The 24812-nt window shown below is 47.8% G+C and overlaps 1 protein-coding gene across 3 annotated transcripts in view; it reads right to left on the bottom strand.

The window, feature by feature from the left end:
• The window catches only part of MSI2 (musashi RNA binding protein 2), a 385942-nt gene that overhangs the window by 233468 nt on the left and 127662 nt on the right, over positions 1 to 24812 (bottom strand). For all 3 annotated transcript variants that reach the window (XM_028093017.2, XM_028093019.2, XM_028093022.2), the window contains exon 6: positions 22660 to 22752. In XM_028093017.2, the coding sequence (XP_027948818.1) occupies positions 22660 to 22752 (93 nt within the window). The remainder of the gene's footprint in view (positions 1 to 22659; positions 22753 to 24812) is intronic.

Genomic DNA, 24812 nt, shown 5'->3' with positions numbered 1-24812 from the left:
TGCACACAACCACAGGCTGACATTTGTACAGACAGAACTCTGGAAAGTTGCACCAAAACATTACTGTGAGTTATCTTAGGGCAATGAAATATGAAAGGAGTCTTTAGTTCTTTGTTCACTCCTATATTTAATTTCTCCTAGTATGCTTTTTGTTTTTAAACAAAATCATAACAGTGTTAAGAATAAATTTCCTTCATTTACAGATCACCCAATTCGGTGCAAAGTGTTGCACTTGCCTCACTAATGATCCCAGCAGCTGACTCCCAGCTCTTCTTGTGGAATATTCCAGAACACCTCCTTGTGATCCAGCTACACCCCCGGCTCCCCCTCTTCAGGATGCGGAATGGGATTGGATATGAGGGTCATGCAACTCCTCCACCCTGGGAAGAAATGCTTAAAGGAGCCAGCAGCTATCTTCCCAAACCTTTGCAAGTGCTTCCTGAATCTTGCCCCACCTCCTGTAGGGCCAGTTCCTGCTGGATGACTAACCCTGCCCCAGGAAGGAAATGGGCCTAACTAAAGATCAGGAGTTGGGCCTCATTAAATTGCAAAGATCAGGTGTGGACGGACACAGCCCCACCCTCTTGATTCTTAGCCCCCTCACCTGCAAGTTGCAGGTGCAGGACTCTACTGCTGCAGTCACTGGGCACTGAGACCAGAGGCAGCCTGAGGGGTGAAGCAGGGCCGGCTGTCTCCCACTATCCCCTATGGGAAGCACTTCTATCCACATGGCAGGGCAGCCCTGGGAAAATAACACGGAAGCCTCCACCTCCAGAGCACACCAGGAGACTCAGAATCTGCAGGCGGTGAGCCTCCCCTAAGTGATGTGTTACCAGATCCCAAGCCTCACACCATATGGACTCCAGGAAGCCAGGAGGCAGCTCTGCCTTCCCACTTCTGGAGTTGTGAACAAGTTTTCAAGGGATGCTCAGAAGCAGAATGGGGATGGAAAGAAGAAACTACAAGTCAGAGCCCCAAGGCACACAGAGCTATCATCCCTCAGAGAGGAAACACATGCCCAGAGAAGTTAAGACACTGGCTCAAGAGCACAGAGCCACTGAATATAACTTCAAATGCGTGTCTGACTTTGATCTTCCTCTCACAAAGCTACCAGCAGCATTTTTCTCCTCTTGAATCATTTAGTCTTCATTCTCTGGTCTGAAGATTTTAACAGAAGACAGCTACCACACATGGCTTTCTTTCCATGTAAAAATGTAAAAATGAGCTTGGAGAACATTCCCGAGAGTTCAGGGTTCACACTGCCCCGAAGGATCTGCGAGAAGAACTGGCCCTCGACACAACCAGCTGGAACATCACAATGATTGCCCCTGCAGGAGATGTATATAATAAAAATTGAATGCTGCAGCATGAACTTCATACATACTTGTCCTCTTGGTTTATTCATCAGAAATAATTATCTGTGCTTGCTTTCACAAGAGCACATATTTTATAGGGTACATTAAAATTTAATGGATTTTTAATAATATTGTAACTACTGCAAGAGAAAAACTGGAAAAAGCCACACCACATGTCTTTGCTGCTGGTGGTTTGGCTCTAGCGCTGTAGAGAAAGAACAAATGTAGTGTGGAGGGGCGGCAGGGGAGGACTGAGGAGCTCTGATGGAGACCACCCGGTGTCTGGTGTGAAAAACTGTACAGCTGACACCTGGCACAGGGGTCCTGGCCAAGGGAGGGAGGTCGAGGAAGAGAAGATGCCAAGTTAACAAACTACCCTCAGTGGTCGGTTCTGCTTGACTTGACCTGACTTTGGACAACCTGGGATCTAGTTCACACACGGAAGGAAGCTAGTAATGGTCATGCATAAAGCAGACACTTCAATCATGGAAAGTCATGGGTAGGCCCCAGCCAACGGGACACAACTCTAGGGCCAGAACAGATTCCAAATGTCATTGAGTTCAACTTTAGAGAAGGGATAGCCAAGGCCCAGAGAAGGTAAAAACTGCCCAAGATCACAAAAAGGACTAGCAGGTAGGTCTTTATATCTCTATATGGGGCTTCTTCTATTCCCTTGCATGGCCCACGTTAAAAGCGTATACTTAAAAGCCAATGCTGATGGCAAAGACAATGGCCTCAAGTCTTCAGTAATCTGCTGGATTTCGAGGTCCACACTGCTTAGCCATTTCTGAGAGCCATTATTTTCCACGAGTCACCCAATGGTTTTTATTTTGATATGTATCACAAAAGATTACTCTAGTTTAATTTTTCAAGGTAAGTTTCCTCTCTCCCTTGAGGACTCAGACCCACGCATTTAAAAAACTCTTTACAGAACCATGTCCTGTCCAGAGGTACCTCGTAGAAAGCTCCTATGCTATGCCCAGTGCAGCTGTCCAGGGTCTCCTCATGTGTCACCAGCGCAGACACCACTATCTATTTCTGGCCAAGGAAAGAAACACGTGGTGTCCTGCCACCAATGATCCATCCATAGCTGGGCTGACTCACCCACTGTAAGCCCAATGCCAAAAATAATACCTTGCCAAAATTATGGTTCCTAATCTTTGACAAAGTAATATCCCAATTAAAATGAAAAAAGGCTGAAATGTCAAGTGATGATGGTGATTTACCTTGTACTGATTTATATAATGCACCGCCTCTTCGATGGGCAGATTTTTCCATGACATCAATTCAGGCAGCAAGCAGGTTTAATGATGACAATGACCACAGGAAAGCAAGCATGCGACCAGAGTTGGCTGGCCCTGGACTAGGAGCTTCCTTTGTCCCTCACTCTCTCTGTGCTATTGAGCGCGTACCCTCATGCCCCTGAGCCTCATTTTCCTCATTGGTGACAATGGATGGAAGAATGCCCACCTGGCAGGGGTGGTGTAGGAATTATATATTTATATATTAATAAAAGCAATCAGCGGAGTGACTAGTACACAGCAGAGACCCAATTAAGGATAGCTGTTGGGGCACCTGGGTGGTTCAGTTGGTTAAGCGTCTGCCTTCAGCTCAGGTCATGATCCCAGGGTCCTGGGATCGAGCCCCACATCAGGCTCCCTGCTCAGTGGGAAGTCTGCTTCTCCCTCTCCTTTTGCCGCCCCCTCTGCTTGTGCTTGCGCTCTCTCTGTCAAATAAATAAAATCTTAAAAAAAAATAGATAGCTGTTATTAAAAATACTTAGTGGGGCGCCTGGGTGGCTCAGTCAGTTGAGCATCTGCCTCCGGCTCAGGTTATGATCCTGGGGTCCTGGGATCGAGTCCCACACTGGGCTCCCTGCTCAGCGGGGAGTCTCCTTCTCCTTCTGCCCCTCCCCCTGCTCGCTCTCTCTCAAATAAATAAAATCTTTAAAAAAAACACTTAGTATTTGCTATCCCTAAATATGATTGATAGTTGGTAGTTCCTTCCAGCTTTCAAATACAGAGCTCTAATAATAAATACGCCTACTATTAAACAATATTAAAAAGACCAAAATATGGAACACTGTGCCAGTACCTGCCCAACAGGCCTCCTGATGCCATCTCACCAACTTGTGATTTTTACTTATTTTGCAAATTGCTTGTTTTAGTAAAAGCACACTGTGCCTCTTTCTTAAAGGAAGTAGGAGGAGGAACAGAAGAAGGAATGCAGAAGGAGAGAAAGAGAGAGGAAAGCCAACAGGAGTCTAGAAGGTTCTACACATCCAGGCCTTGTCCCCCACTCCAACCGCTCCTGCCCATCCACCCACCGTCCTGTACAGGTCCTGAGCCTCCCACATGACCCAGGTCCACTCCCTGCTCAGACATGTGAGTGGAGATACCAAGTCGGAGTAATCACATGCTCCCTCTGTGTCCACAGGCACTCCCACAGAAGGTGAGAAGGACCGCCTTGGGGCCATTAAGTGAGGACATTAAAAGCACTGATGTAACTAAAACACATTAACCTGGAGAGGAAGCCAGGCTATAAGCTGCAGCCCCACCGACATCATAAAAAGTAAAGAGGCCTCGGTAATGGAACCAATGTTACAGCCGCTGATATAAATTATACCTCAGAACAGGGGCGAAGGGGGTGGGATGTAAAAATGGAACAAGTTCAAACTTCTTTTATTGTAATAGTCTCCAGTTGAGCATAATCACCAAAGCTCTAGTGCGATACGATTGCCAAAACTAGACAAACATCTGTGAGGTGGATTCATCTCAGAGGGGGGGCCGACAGCCTGTTATCATTAAAGCCGCGACGCGCACTCTGCGACTGAACTGCAGGCCGCCTTGTTACTGCGTTTGCGGAGGCAATTGTACCAGATGTTGGCAACTATCTTCAGATGGATGACAGGCACCTGCTGTGGAAGAAATTTAGCTCCTCGTTGGCCTCTCTGATTTGGGGGCAGGGAGGGAGGGCCAAGAAGAAGGGGCCCTTCCAGATACCCCATGGCAAGGCACTAACCCAAAGTGACCAGGTGGGGAGGTTAAGCTCGCCAGATGGGGGCCCGCCCACCCGCTCCCATTCCAGCTCCTGGCACCAAAGACCCAGGAAGGGTCTGCAAGGTGCTGGAGGGAAGATGGAGAACTTGAGGGGGCCTCTCATCCAGGCAGAAGACCAAGCTCTGCACACATTCAGCTCCCCTCAGCAGGTTGCTCTTGGTAACGGTCTCCGAGACTCTTCAAGAGATCCTAAATTTGAAACATGGCTATGGACATTAATCATCATTAAAAGGCAAACAGGCAATTTTCAAACCATGTCATGCTGACTCAGATAGAGACAAAGGCTCGGGAAGGGGGGAGAGCGGGGACGAGAGAGATAAATACCACCCATGCCACCATGGACAAATAAAAATCATGAGAGCCCATAATTCATTTTCCAGAGTGCCCTGAGCATCAGCCGCTAGTTATTTGGCAGAAATGATTCACTCCAAAGTCAGCAGGGCCGACCCAGGTCTACCTTGCTGAGGGGTACTCTAGCAGAAAGACGCAGATAAAATGCAACCGCAGACACCCCAGCCTCTGGAAGTGCAACCTGACCCCTTCTCAGCCGAGGGTGGTAAAGAGAACCACCCAGAGACTCCACAGATGGGTTCAATCCTGGAGGGCTGAAATCCTGCTGATGAGGTAAAGCCAAATCGTGTTTGCCTTTGTCAAAATGTTCTAATGAGGCCTCTCAGCTGGCCTTGGGGATTATTTCTGAACACATGGTGATTCTCCTTCCTCTTGGATAATCAAAGTTGAACCAGACACCTCGTACTCGACTCATTCTTGCTATGGTCGCTGAGGCAAGAGCACCGAATCCTGACAACTGCCCTCCAAGAGAGGCAGCAGCTGGGCCTCAGTGGCACCCAGGGTGCCCCGGGAGACGTGACCCAGGTCCCAAAGTTACTCTTGAACTTCAGTATCCTCCCCTCCAACAACCCCTTCCACGTACGTCTACACAGCGTGGAGCGACAAACTGGTCTAGTCACAGCCAAAGAAATTCAACGGCTTGATCCAGCTGGTTGAAAAATATAACACACATGTTAAATCTGAGTTTTCTACCTCTACTAGTAGCCCAGTTTGGGCTTACTCTCATACTTAGCCACAAAACAAAACGAAACATGCCTTTCAGCCTGTAATTAAAGTTGTTTTCATGTCCTTAGCCAATGAGAACTTCTTTGCTCTGTTAAAAAAACAACAACCGATACTTCAAAGTTCCTAGGACAGAAATGACAAATTTTCAGAGAAACACTTACTAGAGAATACAGAAATCAAGGCATCAATTTAATTTCACACTCTACCTGCCTTGGACTAATTTGTGTAAATTACATTTCATACCAAGAACCTCAGCCCACGTGACCACAATGGAGAAATAAGCAGCTTGCATCAAATTGAGTTTTTCAGGCATAAGTATATAGCTCTTTTTAGTGTGTGAATGTTTAGCTGAAATTTCAAAGCAGGTTTTATATAAAAATTTCCAAGTGTTAATTTCCACATTTTCATCAACATGTCAATGTCACTGGGTTTTTACAGAGCTAAGGAGTGCAAATTAATCTGTGTGGATCTGGATTTTGCTTTTAGAAAAATGATAACCAAACTCTCAGCTCATGGGCGTGAGTTAGCAGAGTGAAGGATCTGCTCCATGCAGCTGCACACAAGTTTCCATTTTGACCTTCCACATTCAGGAATGTGGTTGGACAAGTGGTGCGAGACGAGCAGGCCTTTGCACACATGTTCTCAGATGGGATCCTCTAGCCTGCGGCTGTCACTGCCACACAGAGCACTGAGCAGCGGCACCCGCCACCGAAGAAAAAGCAAGACCCCAGGATCACTCCTTGCCTGTCCACCATAATGTTCCTTGCATGTCTACCCTCTCTGACTGGCCATCTATTTGCAGCTCCTTACTCTGAAGAACTTTTCTAAATGGATGGGAGGGTCGGTGTGAAACGACACGATGTACCTTTCTGATGCACGTCTATACTGAAAGGGCCATTCTTCAAAAGGGGTATCCGTGTGCCCCCCAAACCAGTTTATGACGAACTCTAAAACTAACCACAGTCATATGGAATCCTTACTTTCTGTTGAGACTCAAGTTAGAGACTGGGAATGTCTGTAGCGGGAGACAGCAACTTAGGGCTCACAGGCCAAACCCGGCCCGCTGCCTGTTTTTGTGAATAAAGTTTTATTGGAACACAGCCAGCACTCACTCATTTACATGCACCTATGGCTTCACACCAAGAACCTCAGCCCACGGGACCACAATGGAGACGCTTTTGTGCTACAGCAGCACTGAGTCGCTGAGGCAGGCCATATGGCCCACAGATTCTAAAATCTTTACTATGTGGCCCTTTACAGTTTGTCAACCCCTCTTCTACCTAAGCATGGTACTGGGAAGGAGAATATGAATAAGAAAGTGTGACTATGATCTCTTGAGACTGGAAGGGCTCAACACATATAAGAATGGTATTGCTTTTTGTTGCCTTAACAAAAAGAAAGGTATCTAGAAGGAACATACTTGATTTGGGACACTTTATACAAACTTTCCCTCCAGAGGTTACAAGCTATGGGTTTTGCAGAAAAACCACTAACTTCAACAATCATTTTGTCCTAGGTGCAATGCAGGAGTCATCTTTTGTCAATTTCCTTGGGCTGCCGAATCCATTCGCCAGCAGGGCGCGGGTTAAATGCATCTGGGAAGCAATAATGAGGCTGAACTAACTGAGGCAGCCTGACTAATGCTCTCTGAAGCTCTCCAGCACTGAACAAACAGTGTCCACTGCCCTGCCTATGGGTCAAACAAACTCTCTTGGCTTGTAGTTGCTGGTGGGGTTGAGGGATAAGATAATCAGAGAGGAACTGCGAACGTGGCAAGAAGAGGAGACACTTCGAAATCCCAGGGCATATCCTCAGCAGTTCATATATTTGGGCAAGGAGAATGCAGGCATCTGATTTGAACTCTGCCTCCCCCTCTGCTCTCCAGCTGATGACAAAGTCAAACTCGCTATTTCAAGGTCTCCTGACGTGAGCATTCTCCATTTGTTTCTTTCCAAAGTGGGCACAGTTAGGGCTGCTCTATCCAGGGGCAAAACACACGGGGCGGGGGGGCTCCTCCCTAGTCTCCATGCCAACTGACAGAATCCAGAACGGCTGCCAAGCACCCTTTCCAGGTCAACACTCGGGTTGGTGCTGAAGCAAATGTTGACATAACCCACCTTCAAAGGCTGTTGTGGGGAACAGGCAAGATGGCAGATGTGAAAGCAGGGGAGGCACAGAGAAGGAGCTCCCAGCAGCCACCACCCACCACACCCGTTGCTGATGGCTGGCAGGCTCCCGGCCTCCCCTCCCTGCACTGCAGCTGTCTGTACTGGCATCCCTGCTCCTTGCCTATATTCCCCTCGTGAGCAGGGACCCTGCCTCACCGATCTCTATGAACCCAGCACGGTGTGCAACACCTAGCAGGCACTCGAGATTTGGGTTACTGAACGGCAGGATGGCTGGACAAGCATCACCACCCCAGGTGGACAAGCAAGGACCATCCATCTCAGGACTTTTCAATAACGGCTGATGGAGACCTCTTTCCTCCCCTTCTGGCTGGCTCCATGGTCCCCAGCCAGCCACGGCTTTGCAGCCTTAGGGTTCTCCTGAATACACCGTCCCCAGCCCTGCAGGAACTCCCCCACCCCATGACGTGAAGCTCTCCCTGAGCACAGGCCTAGGAGGCAGACGACTTACAGTGAAGAGACTAAGAGGAATCAATGTAGGGCACCCCTCACAAGGCAACCCCAAAGTGAGAAGCCCTTCAAGGAAGTGGCATTCAGTTAAATACAACCAGACGTGCCCTTGTTGAGAAGGGATGTTACAAACAGACAGCACTAGAAAAATCCCAGTCCAGGAGAAGGCAGAAATTTCTATCAAACAGGCCGTTTGAAACAACTTGCAAGTGAATTACGGCAGCTACTTCCTATGGGAGGGGAAATTATTTTAGGCGGCTTTCCAGTCCCATGTGCTGCTTTAATCTGAGTCATATGCAAGAAATATTTATTGAGGGGGGAAGTCTCCCCCTAGGTGTGTTTTAAGTGCAGGCCGCGCTGGAGCGCTCCAGTTAGCTCTATAAAGCTGCCTTAAAAGAACATTTTTAATGCGCTGTCTCGTTTGCTTTAAACTGATTTCTCATTGCAAACAAACAAATCCCCTACAAATATCTGCTTTCCTGCATCCACGGCCTCTGCTGCCAGGCATGCACTGAGTACTTGGGGACGCCACCATTAAGATGGTGGTTTTCAATAGAAGCTTGGCATTTATCATAGCGAGAGCATTATCTTCTCAACAGAAGCTGACAATTTGTCCCATTCCTCCCTTGAGAGAATCCAGTAAGATCGCATTTGCTTCCCCTGCATGCTGTTTCTCCTACTACAACATTTCTTTGCCTGGAAAGAAAATATTGTGACTCCTTGCCATATTCACTTCATTAGCATAAGAGAAAAAAAGCCAAATCCTCCCATTGGACTCCCCCAACAGTAGCTCCAGCTGGGCTAAATCTAGCAGGATCTTAGATGCAGGACTTCTCTGGCTCAGGATCTGTCACAGAACTGATGGTTACGGAGGCATGGGGGCAGAGACTAGGAGGGTCCAAGAAACAAGTCCCTTAGAAACTCAAGACCAGCCATTTAGCATATAGGAAGGGCATCGTACAGATTACTGTAGAGAGTTTATAGGCGGGGGATGAACCTGGTGGAGGTCAGCAGTTTGGGACTTTAGATACACAGGGTGTGTGTCTATGAGGAAGGAGGGGGGATGAAAGTGGGGAGGGGACCCTATTACTCAACACCCATGTGACAGACACAGGGGAAACTTGTCTCCTTTTATTCTCACAGCCACCCTGTAAATAAAATTGTATCCCCACTTCAAGGACAAGAAGTGAGGCTCAAAAGAGCAAAATCACTAGCCCAAGGTCACAACGCTCAAAGCCCATGGCAGCATCCAGATTCAAGCTCAAGTCTACTTGAGGTCAAAGTCCAGAATCATTCAACTCCATCCCACATAACAATTCCCAAGAGCCTGGCAATAAAATGCCAATGGCATTTCTCTGTTCTTTCGAGAGGGGAAAAAATGTACCCACAAACGAGTTCTCTCTGTCCACAGCCAGATTTACCAACTTCAGAGATGTTTGTGCTTTGGCTTAACGTTGCTGGACCTGTTTTTACTGCCCAGCCTGGACGATCACAGAACAAGTCTGGGGAGGAAGCTGCCCAGAGCCCACCTAGTGCTCCCACCCTGGGAGGGTCCATGCACCTCTGAGCCAAGACGAACCCACCACAGACCCTACTTGATAACTCCCTCTCAGCAGCCCTACTACTTTCTAAGACCAAAGACAGAAAGAAGAGCAGGGGAGACGGTGAGACATGAAAAGATATACCCTGTTCTTACCCCCCTCTCATCCGTCCCTTTGCCAGGACAGCTGTGTCTACCCCTTACGCCAAGACCCACCTGAGAAGCTACCTGCTCTGTACAAAGCCATGCTTGCCAGCTCTACCCTGCCCAGATAGTCCCTTAGTTCTATTAAAGTTTTACTGCAGGGTAGAAATAGCTCATTTAGGGGCACCTGACTGGCTCAGTCAATAGAGTGTGTGACTCTTGATCTCGGGGTTGTGAGTTCAAGCCCCACGCTGGATGCAGAGAGGACTTAAAAATAAAATCTTAGAGGGGTGCCTGGCTGGCTTAATCGGTGGAGCATGTGACTCTTGATCTTGGGGTTGTAGGTCCAGGCCCCATGTTGGGTGTAGAGATTGCTTAAAAATAAAACCCTTAAAAGATATAAAATCAAATCTTAAAAAAAAAAAAGCTCATTTGTCCCGGATTCAGGGGAATGATAGGTTCCATGTAAAGAAATGCTCCAGATAATTGAATACATTTTCTTAAAACGCTCATTTTTAAAAAGAAAAATTGTAACTTTACCATTTGAAACTCCTTCTCCAATGACTGGCACAGCTCTGCCCTCTAATACAGAGAGCCCATTCATTCTGTCACTATTTGCTGAGCACCAACTACTGCCCAGGCACTGGGACAGTCCTGGTGCTACACGGTGAGTGAACAGATCCCACTCTACATTGGTGGAACTGACAGTCTACTCGGGGCAAAGAGGGTACTCGCGTTTGACTTTTCTCTTGATACACCAAGATTCCCGTTATGGGTTCTCTCAGCTCTTGGTCTGTTTTCTTTATGAGACAATTTGTAATTACTTTTATTATTTACTTGTTTGCTCTTGGCTGGTCCTCCCCGACCCCATCCTAAAACTCAAGCCACAAGTAAGCAGGGATCCTGTCTCTTTCGTTCACTGAGGCACCCTTGGCTCCTAGCTCAGTGCCTGGCATTCGGAAGAGAATCAAGATCTGGTGAATGAATCAATGAACAATGAATGATGCACGAGGCTGTAGAAAAGATGCCTTCTGTACCTAATGAGGAAGGATGGCTATTTCCCTGCACTAAATGGTCCCACAATGTGGTACTTCCAAACATCTAAGTCTTTTTGTTTTTATAGGGTTTTTTCCCTTCCTCTTTACACTGAGCTTATTAACATCTTCCCACCCCTTAATAATTGCTATAAATTTAAAACCAGAAAAACAAGCTTATTAGAATCACATGAAAAGGAAAAGGGAAAAAAAAACTTAAATGAGGATGTAAAAAGCTCTCTCAAGAGGCTAAATAAACTCAATAAATAGGTCAGTGGATCAATACATATAAATATATTTTGATAAACATCAGCTAAATGATATTGGGCCAATTTCCAGACACTATCTCCTACCCTCCACACACACACACAAAAGTTTAATTATTCAAACAAGTTTAAAGAGTTCAGCTAGCAGGGTCCAACCAGAAGAATTCTTTTCTGGCCCACATCAGTTCAACATTTTCCATCAAAGCCAGAGCAACTCGAGGTTCATTCCACACACCAGAAGCACCAGGGTAGCTGGAATGAATTGGAAGTATGTGCCATAGACATTTACAAGACACTGAATCTTCCTCTTTAGGCTTAGAGGATCCAGGAAAGACTTTGCACTGTGTGTTATCCCCAAGGTGGGGGGGCACACTGAGTGGTAAGCCCACCCAGAGGACAGATGGGAAAGAAGGAAGAGCCTGTAGCCTGTACGTGCACGTATGTGCTTGCACACGCACCCAAGTCAGGGCTACTGCTGGATAGGATGGGAAAGGCAATTCCAGAGGCTGAACCTGGGTTTCAGAGGATAAAAATTACAGCAGCTGATATTTCTAATATTTACAAAGCACTTGCTCTATTTCTGGCAGAATGCTAAGAACTTGTAATACAGGTATTAGTTCATTTTTTTTTAAGATTTATTTTACTTTTAGAGAGAGAGAGGGTGCACACACGGGAGGGGCAGAGGGAGAGGAAAAGAGAATCTCAAGCAGACGCCGCACTGACCTTGGAGCCAACGGGGCCTGATCCCACGACCCTGAGAGCGTCACCTGAGCCAAAACCAGGAGCCGGCCACTCAGTCGACTGTGTCACCCAGGCGTCCCTATGTATTAGTTCATTTAATCATTGTGTCGATCCTGTGGGCTAAGTACCATCCTTATTTCCATTCTACACATAAAGAAACTGAGGTAGAAAGACGTTAAATGACCTGCCCAAGGTTACAGAGCTAATAAATAGGTGAGCTGGATTTGGTATCAGACAGTCCGAGTATAAAAATTCCACGCCCTTATTACCAGGCATTAAGCTAAACCAGGGGGTTGGCAACTGTGGCTGAGGGCCAAAGCCAGCAGCCTTCTGGGTTTTGTAAATAAAGTTTTATTGGAACACAGCCACAGCCATTTGTTTTCATACTGTCTCCGGCTGCTGTCATTGACACTACAGTGGCAGAGCTGAATGGTTGTGAGCGACCATCTGGGCCACAAAACTGAAAATAGTTATTATCTGGCCCTTTACAGAGAAAGTGTGCCAACCCCTATGCTAAACACTAGTAATTCTCAATGTTTCTACCCAAGTGCTCCTAATGGTCAAGTAAGTTATGGGACAGCCCAGAATTACTGGGGACAGGGGCCAATGCAGCCAGCAGCTCTCCCGAGATGTCTCCAAGTCTCACGGTTTTTTCAAACACAATTATGCAAAGTTTGCATTCTGTGCCATAATATTTCTTCTAATATAATATGTCGAAAACAAACAACCATAAAGTCATCGCTTCCTGAGAAAGGTGCCACTGTAATCCTAAGGCACCGCGCACTGCGGGTCCTGGCACCCCAGACGCCCGAGGGAGGCAGCCCCGCAGGAGCAGCTCAGGGGTAACAGCAAACCGCAGGACCTCCACACCTCGGTCCCTACTGCAGTCCCGCGGAGCTGTCCCAAGCAGGTCATGTACACTCCCCCAGTCCTCCTTTCCTAACTTTCACACAAGATCATCCTCCTCCTGCACGGGGCTGTTTGGACAGAGACAAATCAAAAGACACTCAAAAGCTGTCAGCAACCCAGAATCTCTGAATCCGAGCACAGAGGCCAACTTAGTTGGCAGGAAGTGCTATGACACCAAGAAATCCTCCTTTTTTGCTACCGGAACACATATATCGGGGCCCCCGGGTGGCTCAGTCAGTTAAGTGTCTGCCTTCAGCTCAGGTCATGATCCCAGGGTCCTGGGATCGAGCCCCGCATCGGGCTCCTTGCTCAGTGGGGAGTCGGCTTCTCCCTCTCCCTCCTCCTCTCCCCTGGCTTGTGTTCTCTCTCTCTCCCTCTCTCAAAGAAATAAAATCTTTAAAAAAAAAAAAAAGCACACATATATCAATAAAAGAAATGGGGTAGTCTTTTTAAAAGATAAAAATTTTAAAAAAGTGTTTCCATATGAGAGAATCGGCCAAGTCCCTCACCGGCTCCTCCAGCACGCCTCTGCCTGGTGCTCACCCTACCCTCTACCATTCCCTAAGAAAGCTGAGAATAAGATCGGGAAGGCCACCTCTGGTCAGCCCATACTCTTATTTATGTTCCCTAAAGTGAAAAGCCCCCTAAACTGTTTTGTTTTTTTCTAAATACTAAGAGTCTGCAAACAATAAGCAAGTCTGAAAATATTTACCTCTGCTGCCAATCATAAAAGACCGTTAGCAAACTCAATGACCAAAAATCTCTAATTTACAACTAATCCGATTGCGCAAATTGCATCTTCTACTACAGACCACCTAAAAAACGACTTCCTGTAAACGAACCACTCTGCTGGGTTTTTCTAATCGAATTAAATCCTTCTTTTGCTCTTTAAGGAATTCACTTTTCTCGACACGGGGCAGAATTTTTATTATTTTCAAGAGATGAAGAAATAATCCCCAAGTAGAAGCCCAGACAGGAGCCCAAAGTGTCCTACACTCCAAGTAAATGACCAGCTGTCCCTTGCTGCAGGGCTGTGGGTCTGTCTGTCTGTCCTGCCTCCCACAGGCCGCTTCTCCCTGAACACTTACTGGCCTGTGGGAGTGCAGGAAGGCAGACTGTAAAATGGATCTGAAGTAAGCATGCTGGAAGACACAGGAAGGAATATTTAAATCTGCCTGGAGGTGGTCCAAGAAGGTTTCATCCCTTTAGGAGCTGCAGGCCAAGTACCTCCACTTTCCCACCTCCCCTTTACTCAGGTGACCAACTCATTCTGGTCTGCATGCCCTGAGTTCCTGGAAACTCCTCAGTCCTAGGCAAACCAGGACAGCTGGTCACCCTACCTTTACCCAGCCCTGCTCTTCTCCCTACAGTAGGAATCGTCAATACTATTCACTGGTTGCCTGCAGTGCGCTGCCTCCCACCACCCACCCCACACTGGCAACAAGTAATCACCCAACCCTTCCACGGCCCCTCCACCCAGATTCTCTTCCATCCTGGAGATGGCCTCGTCCCACAAACACCCCACCAAGAAGAAAGAACCATCACCTGGGTGGCTGAAGGTATGTGGACTCATGGCAAAACAAATCCCACTCTGCCAGGGACTCCACTCTAGGAGGACAGCACCAAGTGGAGAAAAATGGAAACGGGGTATACAAATTCAATCTATCAAATCTCCTATTTATTTTATGCAAAGTTTTCCTGGTGCTTATTAATACCAGCTTTCCCTCTACCATTTAATCTCTGCTTCCATTTCATTCTTGGAGGCCTGTGATTATTCTAATTCAGCATTTGGATGACTTCATTTCCGCTCAAGTACACCCAGGTCAACTTGGATAGAAAAGAAAGAGGAGGAGAAGAAAAATAATCAGCTAAAAGCTATTAAATATCAGCCGTGTGCCTCATGATTGGTTTTAAAGGCAGTGGCGAGGTTAGCAACAGTCAGAAACTCAACCCTTCTGCCTCTTCCTGCATATTAACATTTTTCTGGGGCTCTCACTCTTATGGCTTCGAATGTAAATAAAGCCCGGACTGGCAGCCCACTTGGAGCTGATTCACAAATACCAAGTCTGAATATACAGAGCTGTAAAAATTTAGAGGGTGGTAACTTGACAGATCCGGCCCTTCTACAGAGAGACTAATTCTCAGAGGACAAAAGATGGGGGGGGCGGGGAGAAGGAGAAGAAAAAGCAAGAAAAGAAGAGCATACACGACCCAAGTAATGGGGTATCCAACTGACGGGGTGGGGGGTGGGCGGGAATCTCCATATCAATGTTCACTCCACCAAACAATGGAATTCCATTTCTATGCCAAGCCTAAATGAACTGAGCTTTCTCTTCCATAAGAACCACTCCTTGCACCCACTGGCACAAGCTCGAACCGCGATTTCTCAGACACTTGCCGTTCCCACTGAAGTACGTCCAGGGGGAGAAAGGCTTTCTTTCTCATGCTAACAGCTCCATTGTAAGTGACGTCTTCAGAGGCTGCCAGGAGGGCTCTGGGAAGGTGAGCTGGTGGAAGAGCTTAAAACCCCCTCCTCCCCACTACCCCTCTCAGGCTCATTAACTCCTTCCTGTCCTGGGCCGCCCCCAAGAAAAATTAAATCAAGCGCCACCATCCTGGGAAAGCCCAGTTAAATAGCCACGCCAGAAAGTTCGGGCCTGGTTCCTCTACCTACTATGCATGTGAAGCGTGGAATTTGATTAACATAATCTCAAAGTTTTCCCAGCTTGCTACCCAGGAGGCATCCTGTTTTGCTATTTGTACATTTTAAAACACTGTTAACAGAGCAATAATAAGGTCTGATGCATTTGCCCAACCACAGCGGGCTATATTTTATACACTAAAAAGGAAATGTGAAGTTTTCCTAGGCACCTACTATTTCAGGAGCCCCTTTTTTTAAGCAAGAGAAAAGGAGAGGAGAGGGGAGGGGAGGGAAGGGGAGAAGAGGTAAGAAAAAAGAGGAAAGGAAAGAGAAAGGAAAGGAAAGGAAAAAGGAAAGGAAAAAGGAAAGGAAAAAGGAAAGGAAAAAGGAAAGGAAAAAGGAAAGGAAAGGAAAGGAAAGGAAAGGAAAAAGGAAAGGAAAAAGGAAAGGAAAAATGAAAGGAAAAAGGAAAGGAAAGGAAAGGAAAGGCAAGGCAAGGCAAGGCAAGGCAGAATTTATGTCTGATTGTGAGGTTGGAGTGCTCAATTAATTTCTAACTCGCCTCACTCCACTGGCTGCAAAAGAAACTGGTCTCCATTATGGAGGAAAAAGTTCATCAGGAAAACACGAAGTTGTTTTGTTTGGTAGGAGGGTTTACCTGCAAAGCCCAAGGATCACATTACTTGTGGGTACTGCTTGTTTGCTTGCTGCCACCTGGCCTAGGAAGCTGAGGCAGGCAGATGAGGGAGGTTCTCCCGCGGCTAACTGCGCCTCTTTGCACTCAGCAGCTCTACCCGGGGTCAGAGGGCAAATAAAGTCCCCTCCCCCATATGACACACTTCCGAAGGGAGAGACTGACACAAACCAGACAGAGAATTAATAAAACATGAGGACAGTGTTGGCCTTGTTCTGGGTTATTACAGGAAGAAAACTGAACACAAAAGTAGCCTTCAGCATGGCCAGTCAGGGAGGGGAGAGCAACGGGGGCCCTTCCTGGCCCACTCCACAGCTGTAACTCAAGAAGGTCTGAGGAACATCAAGGCTCTCCAGAGCAAAGGCCAGCAGAGGACAGGCGAGGCGTGGTCACACTGGCCACCTTCCAGTCGGTCAACCTGGACAAACCACCTCAGAAGACAAAGGCCTCCTGGGAGCTTTGGTGCCCACAAAGGACAAACGAGGACTTTTGTTTTCCAGGCCTGGTCTGAGCGAACCACACACCGCATGGAGCTCCATTTATCTACAACGCACATGTAGAAGCGATAAAACATTACCTCAGAATCACAGTCCACCGTCAGGAACACGGTGAGGTTGCTTATTTATTTTCTCCCGAATCTCTTGCCCTTCAAATTTCAAAGGCTTTCTAACATTTTTATGTTAGCGCTTCCTCTCCTCACACACGCAGTATCAAAAGGGACTCTCTGAGCAGTGGCCACGAACACCCCACCTGCACATACAACCCGGAGCGGGGAAATCATCGGTGTCAGACACTTCCTTCGAGCGCACCCTCCGACCATCCCACACACAGGCGGGATAAATGAAAAGATCCCACCATATAAAAAGCCCATTCATTCTTATTTTCAATTTTTTTTTTTTCTCCAAAAGACTTCAAGCACCATTCTCTGTAGCTCAAGTTCACTTTTAGAGGCCCACACACAACCCCACTCCAACAAAAGGACTCCGGAGGACCCTTTTCACCTCATTTCCACAGGGCTCCCCTTTGATGGGACCTAAAGAGCTCTAACTCTCCAAACCCCGTTTCCCTGAAGACCTCCTCTTGCCGTCCACCGCAAGGAGACCAGAGGGGCTGGCCTAGGAAGGGGTTAAAGCCCTCATGTCAAACCACAAACTCGGGCACTGGCCCAGAAGGGACATGGGAACCAGGGCAGTGGAGTGATAAAGGCTGGATTGTAGCAGCCCACTGAATTGGAAATGACTTGTAGGCCTAATGAAACAGAACTTTGGCAGTAAAACAGAATGAAAGGAATGAGACAATAAAAGGCTGGAACAAAGGGTGCAGAGTCGTTTCAGCTTAGCAAAATAAGCTCACTTTGTTGGTGGGGAAAGCCAAAGCCGATTAGGATAAACCAACGACTGAGCGTAAGTCTTCCAAACTAATTACACAGTTCACCATGTGAAGTATAATTGGAAGCCTCCAGATGCGGGCTGCTTTGCTTTCACAGGAGTTCTATAAAGTGAGAATTACCTAGTGAGCTCGGCACTGAGCAGCCCTATCATCGAGGTGAACAGCTGAAAGGTGCAGAACTGCTCCATCCAGGATGAAGCCGAGAATTCATTAAGTTTAAAGGCCTCTTTTTGATCTCCAAAATCCTATAAGTGAGAATTTAAGAAACCGGTACTTGAAGGAGGGGCCAAAAGGGGAGAAGGAGGAACCCACGCACATGGAGCTTCTTTGATCCCAGTGATTTTTAATTACCAAGCTGGGCTCTTCTGGATGGCTATGTGGGGAGCAGGGTGGTGAACCCTCCAAGCGATTGTCTGGGTCTGTACGTGCCTATCAAGAGCATCATTCACGTGCCACTTTCTGGAATGGTCTGCGTACATCATTCCTGGACATACGAAAATCGTGAGCACAGATAACGTCCACTAGGACACCTGACGCGGTGAAATAAATTACCGCACATCAACATTCTTGGCAAATGAACAAAACCTGCTCCCTCGGAGTACAGGGGCTGCTTCGTGGTAAAGTAGGAGATGGGGTTTTTATAAACGGTGAAAAGAGGCTAGATGGTACAAAAATGAATGACTACCTGGGCTCTCCCCAGCATGCGCTTGTGTGATCTTGGACAACTCATGACCTTCTTCCACATCAGTCTGGTCATCTACATGACAGATACTCCACCTATCTTGCTTGACAGCTTTGAGAATCAGATTTTAAAATGCATCAAAAAGCTTAGCACAAAGCACACATCCCTCAAAGTCAGAAACATCAACTCATAGCAAAAGAATCTTTGCAGTAAAATCTGAACTTCACAAAATCTGAGTCTTCATTAATTTAGATCTAGCACATGTAATAAGGAGGTGGAAATACTCTACAGATCCCTGGATCTTACTCATAGGATGAAGATTCTGGTTTATAAATAGCACCTTTTTCCAAATAGAGAATCCCTTCACTGTTCCTGCATCTTGCAGTCCAGAAATTAACTCTACCACAGTTATGACGGTTTCACTTATCATGCTCATTGCTATTGATAATATCTTGTTTTGGTTATAGTCTATGGATGGATACCTATCCATCCATCTGCCCCACTTATGTATGTTTATTTTTTTTGAAGATTTTATTTATTTATTTGAGAGAGAGAGACCATGCACAAACAGGGGGAGGGGCAGAGGGAGAGGGAGAAGCAGGCTCCCTGCTCAGCAGGGAGCCCGATGCAAGGCAATCCCAGGACCCCAGGATCATGACCTGAGCTGAAGGCAGACGCCCAACCGACTGAGCCACCCAGGTGCCCCTGTGTGTTTAAACACACTTTCTAGATTATTGAATTTTCAAGTTTGAAACCAACCTTAGGAATAACCTAGTCCAGGGGTTGGCAAATTATGGCCCACAGGACAAAAGTGGCCCACTACCTATACTTACAAATAAAGTTTTATTGGAACACAGCCACATCCGATAATGGATTGGCCATAGCTGCTTCCTCCATATAAAAGCAGAATTAAGTAGTTGTGACAGAGACCATTATGTTCTGTAAAGCCAAAAACATTTACTATCTGACCCTTTACAACTTTTCCAACTCCTTCCCTTAGAGGAGAAACTGAGGCCAGAAAAGAAACGGCCTGTTAAGGTGTCACAGTGGGGACACTGTACAGGCAGGCCCAGCACGAAGGCCTGGAATACTTCTACCTCACTTTCCTCTAATGACAGCATCAGAACAGCTACCCAGGGGGTGAGGACGGCCATCCAAGCGGGCAGAATCCTTATGCCAAAGGCCGCACTTCATAATCTCATCGGAAATATAAACAAGTAATGACACCCCTAAGCAGGGGGATGGGGATCAGTTTCTGGGAGGAAGGTGGGAGAAATGCCCAAAAGGGTTTACAAACCTCCAATGTGCGTTATTTAAAGCTCTCAGTGTGTCATTCTGCCCCCACTCCCCTTACAGTAACGACATATTTAAACTCTCTTAGCCCAGCCCCATGACAGCAGTCTTACCCATCTTGATGGCCACCTGAAATAAACAGCTGAAGCAGCGGCCGCCTCAGGCACGACGGGAAGAGGGAGAGGAGAGAGGAATGACGGTGAGGGGAACCTAAAACACGGGTGGCAGACCCAGAATGGAGGCGTGGAAGGATGGAAAGTTCTGGATGTGGAGGACGCGGAAGTAGGGTGTGAATTCTGGCTGTTATCCTGCCTTACCTGGGTGACCTTCCTTGAGACTTAACCTCTCTGACTCTTACTGCTCACCTTTGTCAAAGGGCTGGATGACACCAAAATCCACCATGCAAATGAGATGAGGGGACCTATGTCCAGTTCCCAGCACTGTCCCCAGCCCGTGGATGGACGTAGTCTCTTCCTTTCTTTTGCATCCTCCCCACCCTAAGCCCATCCTGTGGATTGATCCGAGGTTGGAACAGGGCCCATGGTTCAGGTTCTGTTAACAGACAAGCCTGGAGGGGAAGTCTGCATCCAGCTCTACCTTTCGGGGGTGACCTTGAGTCAAAGACTCAATCCCACCTAGACTCCATTTAACAAGCTACAAAATGGGCAGTACCCCTACCAGCCTCCCTGAGAAGAATTAAATGAGATAATATAAGTCAATGGCCTGGCCCAGGACTCAGCACAGTACATACTCACTAATAAAATTCCACCTCGCTAATTTGCCATTAACCAACTAAAAAGGGCCCCAAACAACTTTATTGACGGGAATGTGTACAAGTATGTGAGTCTAGTTGACACAGGTGTGTGTGTGTGTTCGGTTTTGTTCAAACAGAATATAAACTACTGAAGGGTAGAATCAGTTTGTTGACTCACCATTGGGTTGACTCGCTGCCTTAAGGCCCAGCAGCACAGTCTCCTCTCTTTTGATGGCTCTGATTCCAAATGAATTACGCCAGAATCCTGAGAGGTGGTGGACCCTGCCCAAGGTGGGTACGAACATAACACAAGCCACCAGCACAAGGAGGAATAAGCCCCTCTGAAGACAGACGCAGATAGTGCACAGAGCACGTGTATGAAACAAGCTACCAAAACAGGAGCACAGAGAGTGTTACAGCTTTGATACATTCAAAAGCCTCCTTAGTCCTTTAATAAAACACCTGATAAGTTTACACATCCTGCTGGAATCTACAAATGTTACTGCTAAATTAACTGAGCAGCTTCAGCCCCAGCGCAGGCCACGCCAGGGAAGATGGTCTGTGAATGCCTCTCTGACAAGGGGACAACTGTTCTCAGGGCAGGGATGGTTGCAGCCGTGGGCCCAGCCAAAGCTTGCAGAGCTTCCCACTGCTGGATACTGGGTCCCAACTGTAAGTGTTAATGAAAAAAGAGAGAAAGGGAGAATGAGAGAGAGAGAGAGAGAGAAGCCTGGAGGTGGAAGCGTGCAGAGGTGCGGCAGGTACCGGCCACTCTGGAATACTCTAATAGCCCAACTTCTCTGACACCCACAAATAGGACCATGAGATTCCAGTTTATAACTAAAAAAAGAATTCCACCTCAATTTTGCAAACACTGCTCGTGGCCTTGTTTTAGAGGCAGAACTGTAGCAAAGGGGCGCACATTCCCGAGCCTTCCATTACACAAGCTGGACCTGTCTCATTTAATTATTTCCAGTCTCTCCCCACAGGCAGGGTGGGGCTGGGCAGTGGACCAATCCCCCCTGGTGCTTTAAATGAGTCTCGAAGAGAAGTACATGGTCCCCAACGCACTCAGCTATTCTTCAAAACCGGCCAGAAGGAATCAGCCCCCAGCTGGCAAAGCAAGACGGTGCCATGGGGAAAGCGTCTTTCCTAAGCGACCTGGAAGGGCAGTTAAGTGCCATTCTGAACGCCAAGCCGGGCTGGAGGAGCCTGGTTTCTCTTTGTTGCATGTCTCCCATCCATGCAGAAATTGATGATGACCAGAGACGGGAAAAATCTCCATTTTGAAGCTAAACAGTGATCCCGGCCCTCATCCCAGACAGTAGCTCACGACTCGACACACCCGGGGACGAGGTCTGAGCCGCCCATCACCTTGAGCAAACAAATAGAAGCACAGAAACTTCAGACCGGTCAGTGGGCAGCAGCGCCTGGTACCACCCAGGGCAAGCACAACAGCCGTCACCGGAGGGCACATGAGTGACAAAGCTTAGAAGACGCGCAGTGTCTTCTCCCTCTCTGCTGTACCAGCCCTCCAGCAGCAAGGACGCAGACCTTTGCAAGGGAGACTGTCGCACACCTGGACTCCCAGGACAACATCCATGGCGACTGAAAGATGCGGGAAGCAGGGGGCCGGCGTAGCCTCTCAGCTGCCAGCCTCCCGGGACGCGGCAGCCAGAGGAGGGGATCACACAAAGCCAGCAAGGCTAGCCTCCCCCACAAGCTGCCTTGTCGGAGCCTGGGGACCATGTGGCCATCAGAGGAACGCTACTTTCCAAGGCACCAGCTCCCCCCACAGCTAGAGAGAGGCTGAATCAAGCACATCGCCCATGGGTGCATATCCTGTCTGTCTGTCTGTCTGCTGACTCTGTCTTAATCTACACACTCTCACACTCTGGGTCCTGGCTGACTGGGGGGCGTTCTGCATTGCCCCCAGCCTGGTCCAGCAACAGAGCCCAGGGGATCATTTTACTTCGGTCTCACACACATTCTGACAGGTACAGCCCGGCATCTTTCCCGAGTATCCTTGGGCATCTGACAGGGGAAGGTTCAACCGCACAGGACCCCAGGGAGCCTCCACTCGTCATGCATCTTCCAGAAAGGCACAGAATGAAGCCCAGCACCGACTCACAGGCTTCTAGCAGCTTCTGCAGGAGCTCCTGCCCTGTGAGTCACAGCCCCGCATCCCTCCCCAGTCGCTGCTGCCACCACCACCGGCTCCCAGCCCAGGCCCCAGGTGGTCAGCACCACCACACTGCAAGGCCGCTCTGTTTGTTCCTGTGGGCACGTGGGGCACCACGCCAACCACAAGCTGGACTCTTCCATGTCAGCTCCTGACAGATTTCACTTAAATCTGGACGACCAAGTGCAAGGACAAGGTTCTTGAGGACGCAGCTGTGGCAAAGGGAGGGGGCGCGGCAGCAGCCAGCCCCATGCGCCACTTACCTTGCCAAACTGCTCAAAGTACTGCTTCACATCTTCCACCACCGTGTTCGCAGATAATCCGCCTACAAATATTTTCTTTGTTCTTGTGACCATCTGCAAGAAATGACAAGAGGAAGACATGGGTTAACCAGGTTATCTGAAGCAATGCTCACTAAGATGCTAAAACAAGCCACTCTCCATGTGCCTCTAGGAAGGCAATTTTAGATAAATTTGAGCTGTACGGCGCAGGCTCCTGAGACATCTTAGAATGCTGGAGACAACCACGCTGGATATCTCGGGCCTTCAGGCCACAACCTAAAGCTTGAGTTTCATACAGACACAGAGTAGACTTCAGAACCTCTAAGCCATAAGACACAGCTCCATTCTGATTTCTAGCACAAAGAGAAAAGTGGCACATCAAAGCTATTTTAAACCTAAGAGATGGGAGCAAAACAGAATTATGTGCATAAAAATCTGCTGCCCAGAAAGCACCATAAAATTTGTCAATTAAAAAGCCACACGTCATTCAAACACATGGGTGGGCTGTCTACACCGAGCTGCTCTGGGTGCTGGTTCATGTCTGCCAACAAGACAGACCCTGACCCCACAGGCAGGGGCCACTCTTGGAGCTCAGTCTTCATTCTTTTTCCCCTCTAGATTCCTCATTATTCGCCCTGATTCGCCCTACACTTAGTCAAGCCCAGCTAAGCCCCAGGTATCCACCCCTTTGTCCATACAAGTCCTTCTCCCTAGAACGCCTCTCTGTGCCTAAATCTCCCACGGCTACCATCCTGCAAGATCCAACGACCTTCTCCAAAATGCAAGCTATCTATATCGTCCCCACATCCAGAAGCTGTCCCTCTCTCTTCTGAAACACTAACACCATACCCACCAGTCTGTCCTGGCACCCGCTTCTTCCCACCTAGTACAGAAGTCACTGATAATCCTGTCTTTCTTACTTCCTTCCCCAGACACTGAGTTCCTGATTCCTCTCGGTACCCTCCGCAAAGCCAAGCACGGCGCCAGGCCCACAGAAGCCCACACCAAATATGTGGTTGATGTGAAAACGAATGACTGTGGTCACATTTCAGAATGACACCAGTTCCAAAGTAAATGATACAAATGGTTCAGAGATGGAACCAAACATCACAGGTAGGAGCCAAAATTGAACAAGAAAAGAAATCTTATTCTGAACACTGAGTCTAGGCTGTGTGTGTGTTTTATTTTTTTTAATGTGCAACTAAAAAAGACTTTATCTAAATGTTAAATAAAAAATTTCAAACCTCAGTAGATACAGGGTCTCACCCATTTGGCTGCACATAATAAAAGCCCAACGTCTTAACCTGACAGGAGAAATTCTGTCACAATGTACACATATATCAAATCATAATGTTTGTACACTTTAAATACCTTACGACTTTGTCAGGTACACCTCAGTAAAGCTGAGGGGAAAATGTTTTATGAGAACATATAAATAAAAGCAGGATTGAAACCCCAAAAATAAGTGAATAAGATGAAGCCGAAAATGTTAAAAAAAAAAAAAAAACAACCCACAATGTCCTATGTGTCCATTACAATTCGATGTAGGATGCCTAAATACAGGGGCCATGGCTGCCAGGATCCCCACTGTCCCCAAGGCTGAGACACACTGGCTGAGGGAACGTACAACCAGCCCACCTCCAAGAGGAGCGCCCTGGCTGAGCACCACCTGGGTGCGGACGGGTAGGCTGTGCTGAGGAGTGCTCCCCTGAGGTCCGGTCCAGTGCTCTGCACCGTGCAGTCCCAGACCAGCGCGCCAGTCCCAGCTAACCCTGAACTCCCATCAATCAGGACGCACGATGGCCATGAACAGAGGAGGCTCCCAGACTTCGAGGAGCTCAGGCTTTGGCTTAGCATCTTCCGGGAGAGACATGTGCCACCACAGCCTGCTGACGGATCCCCATCTGGAATGTCCCTGCAGCGGGCTTGCTGCGCCATTTTAAGAGGCCATTGTCCCAGCAACTCCACACACTTCCTGTGGGCTCTGAGGGCCATGCAGTGGCTACACGTGTGTTTAAAGCTGTGATTTACCACTTTTCGTCTCTTTTCAGATGAACGGGAGAGGAGATGAGATGATGTACATGAGAACGTGCTACGAAGATCTCACCAGCATCCACAGTTCCAACTCCAAGAGC

The sequence above is a fragment of the Eumetopias jubatus genome, unplaced genomic scaffold (genome assembly GCF_037043125.1).
Source record: "Eumetopias jubatus isolate StellerSeaLion01/CBP00866 unplaced genomic scaffold, mEumJub1_p1.0 scaffold_10, whole genome shotgun sequence".
In the NCBI taxonomy this organism is placed as follows: domain Eukaryota; kingdom Metazoa; phylum Chordata; class Mammalia; order Carnivora; family Otariidae; genus Eumetopias; species Eumetopias jubatus.
This window is presented reverse-complemented; position numbering and strand designations above follow the sequence as displayed.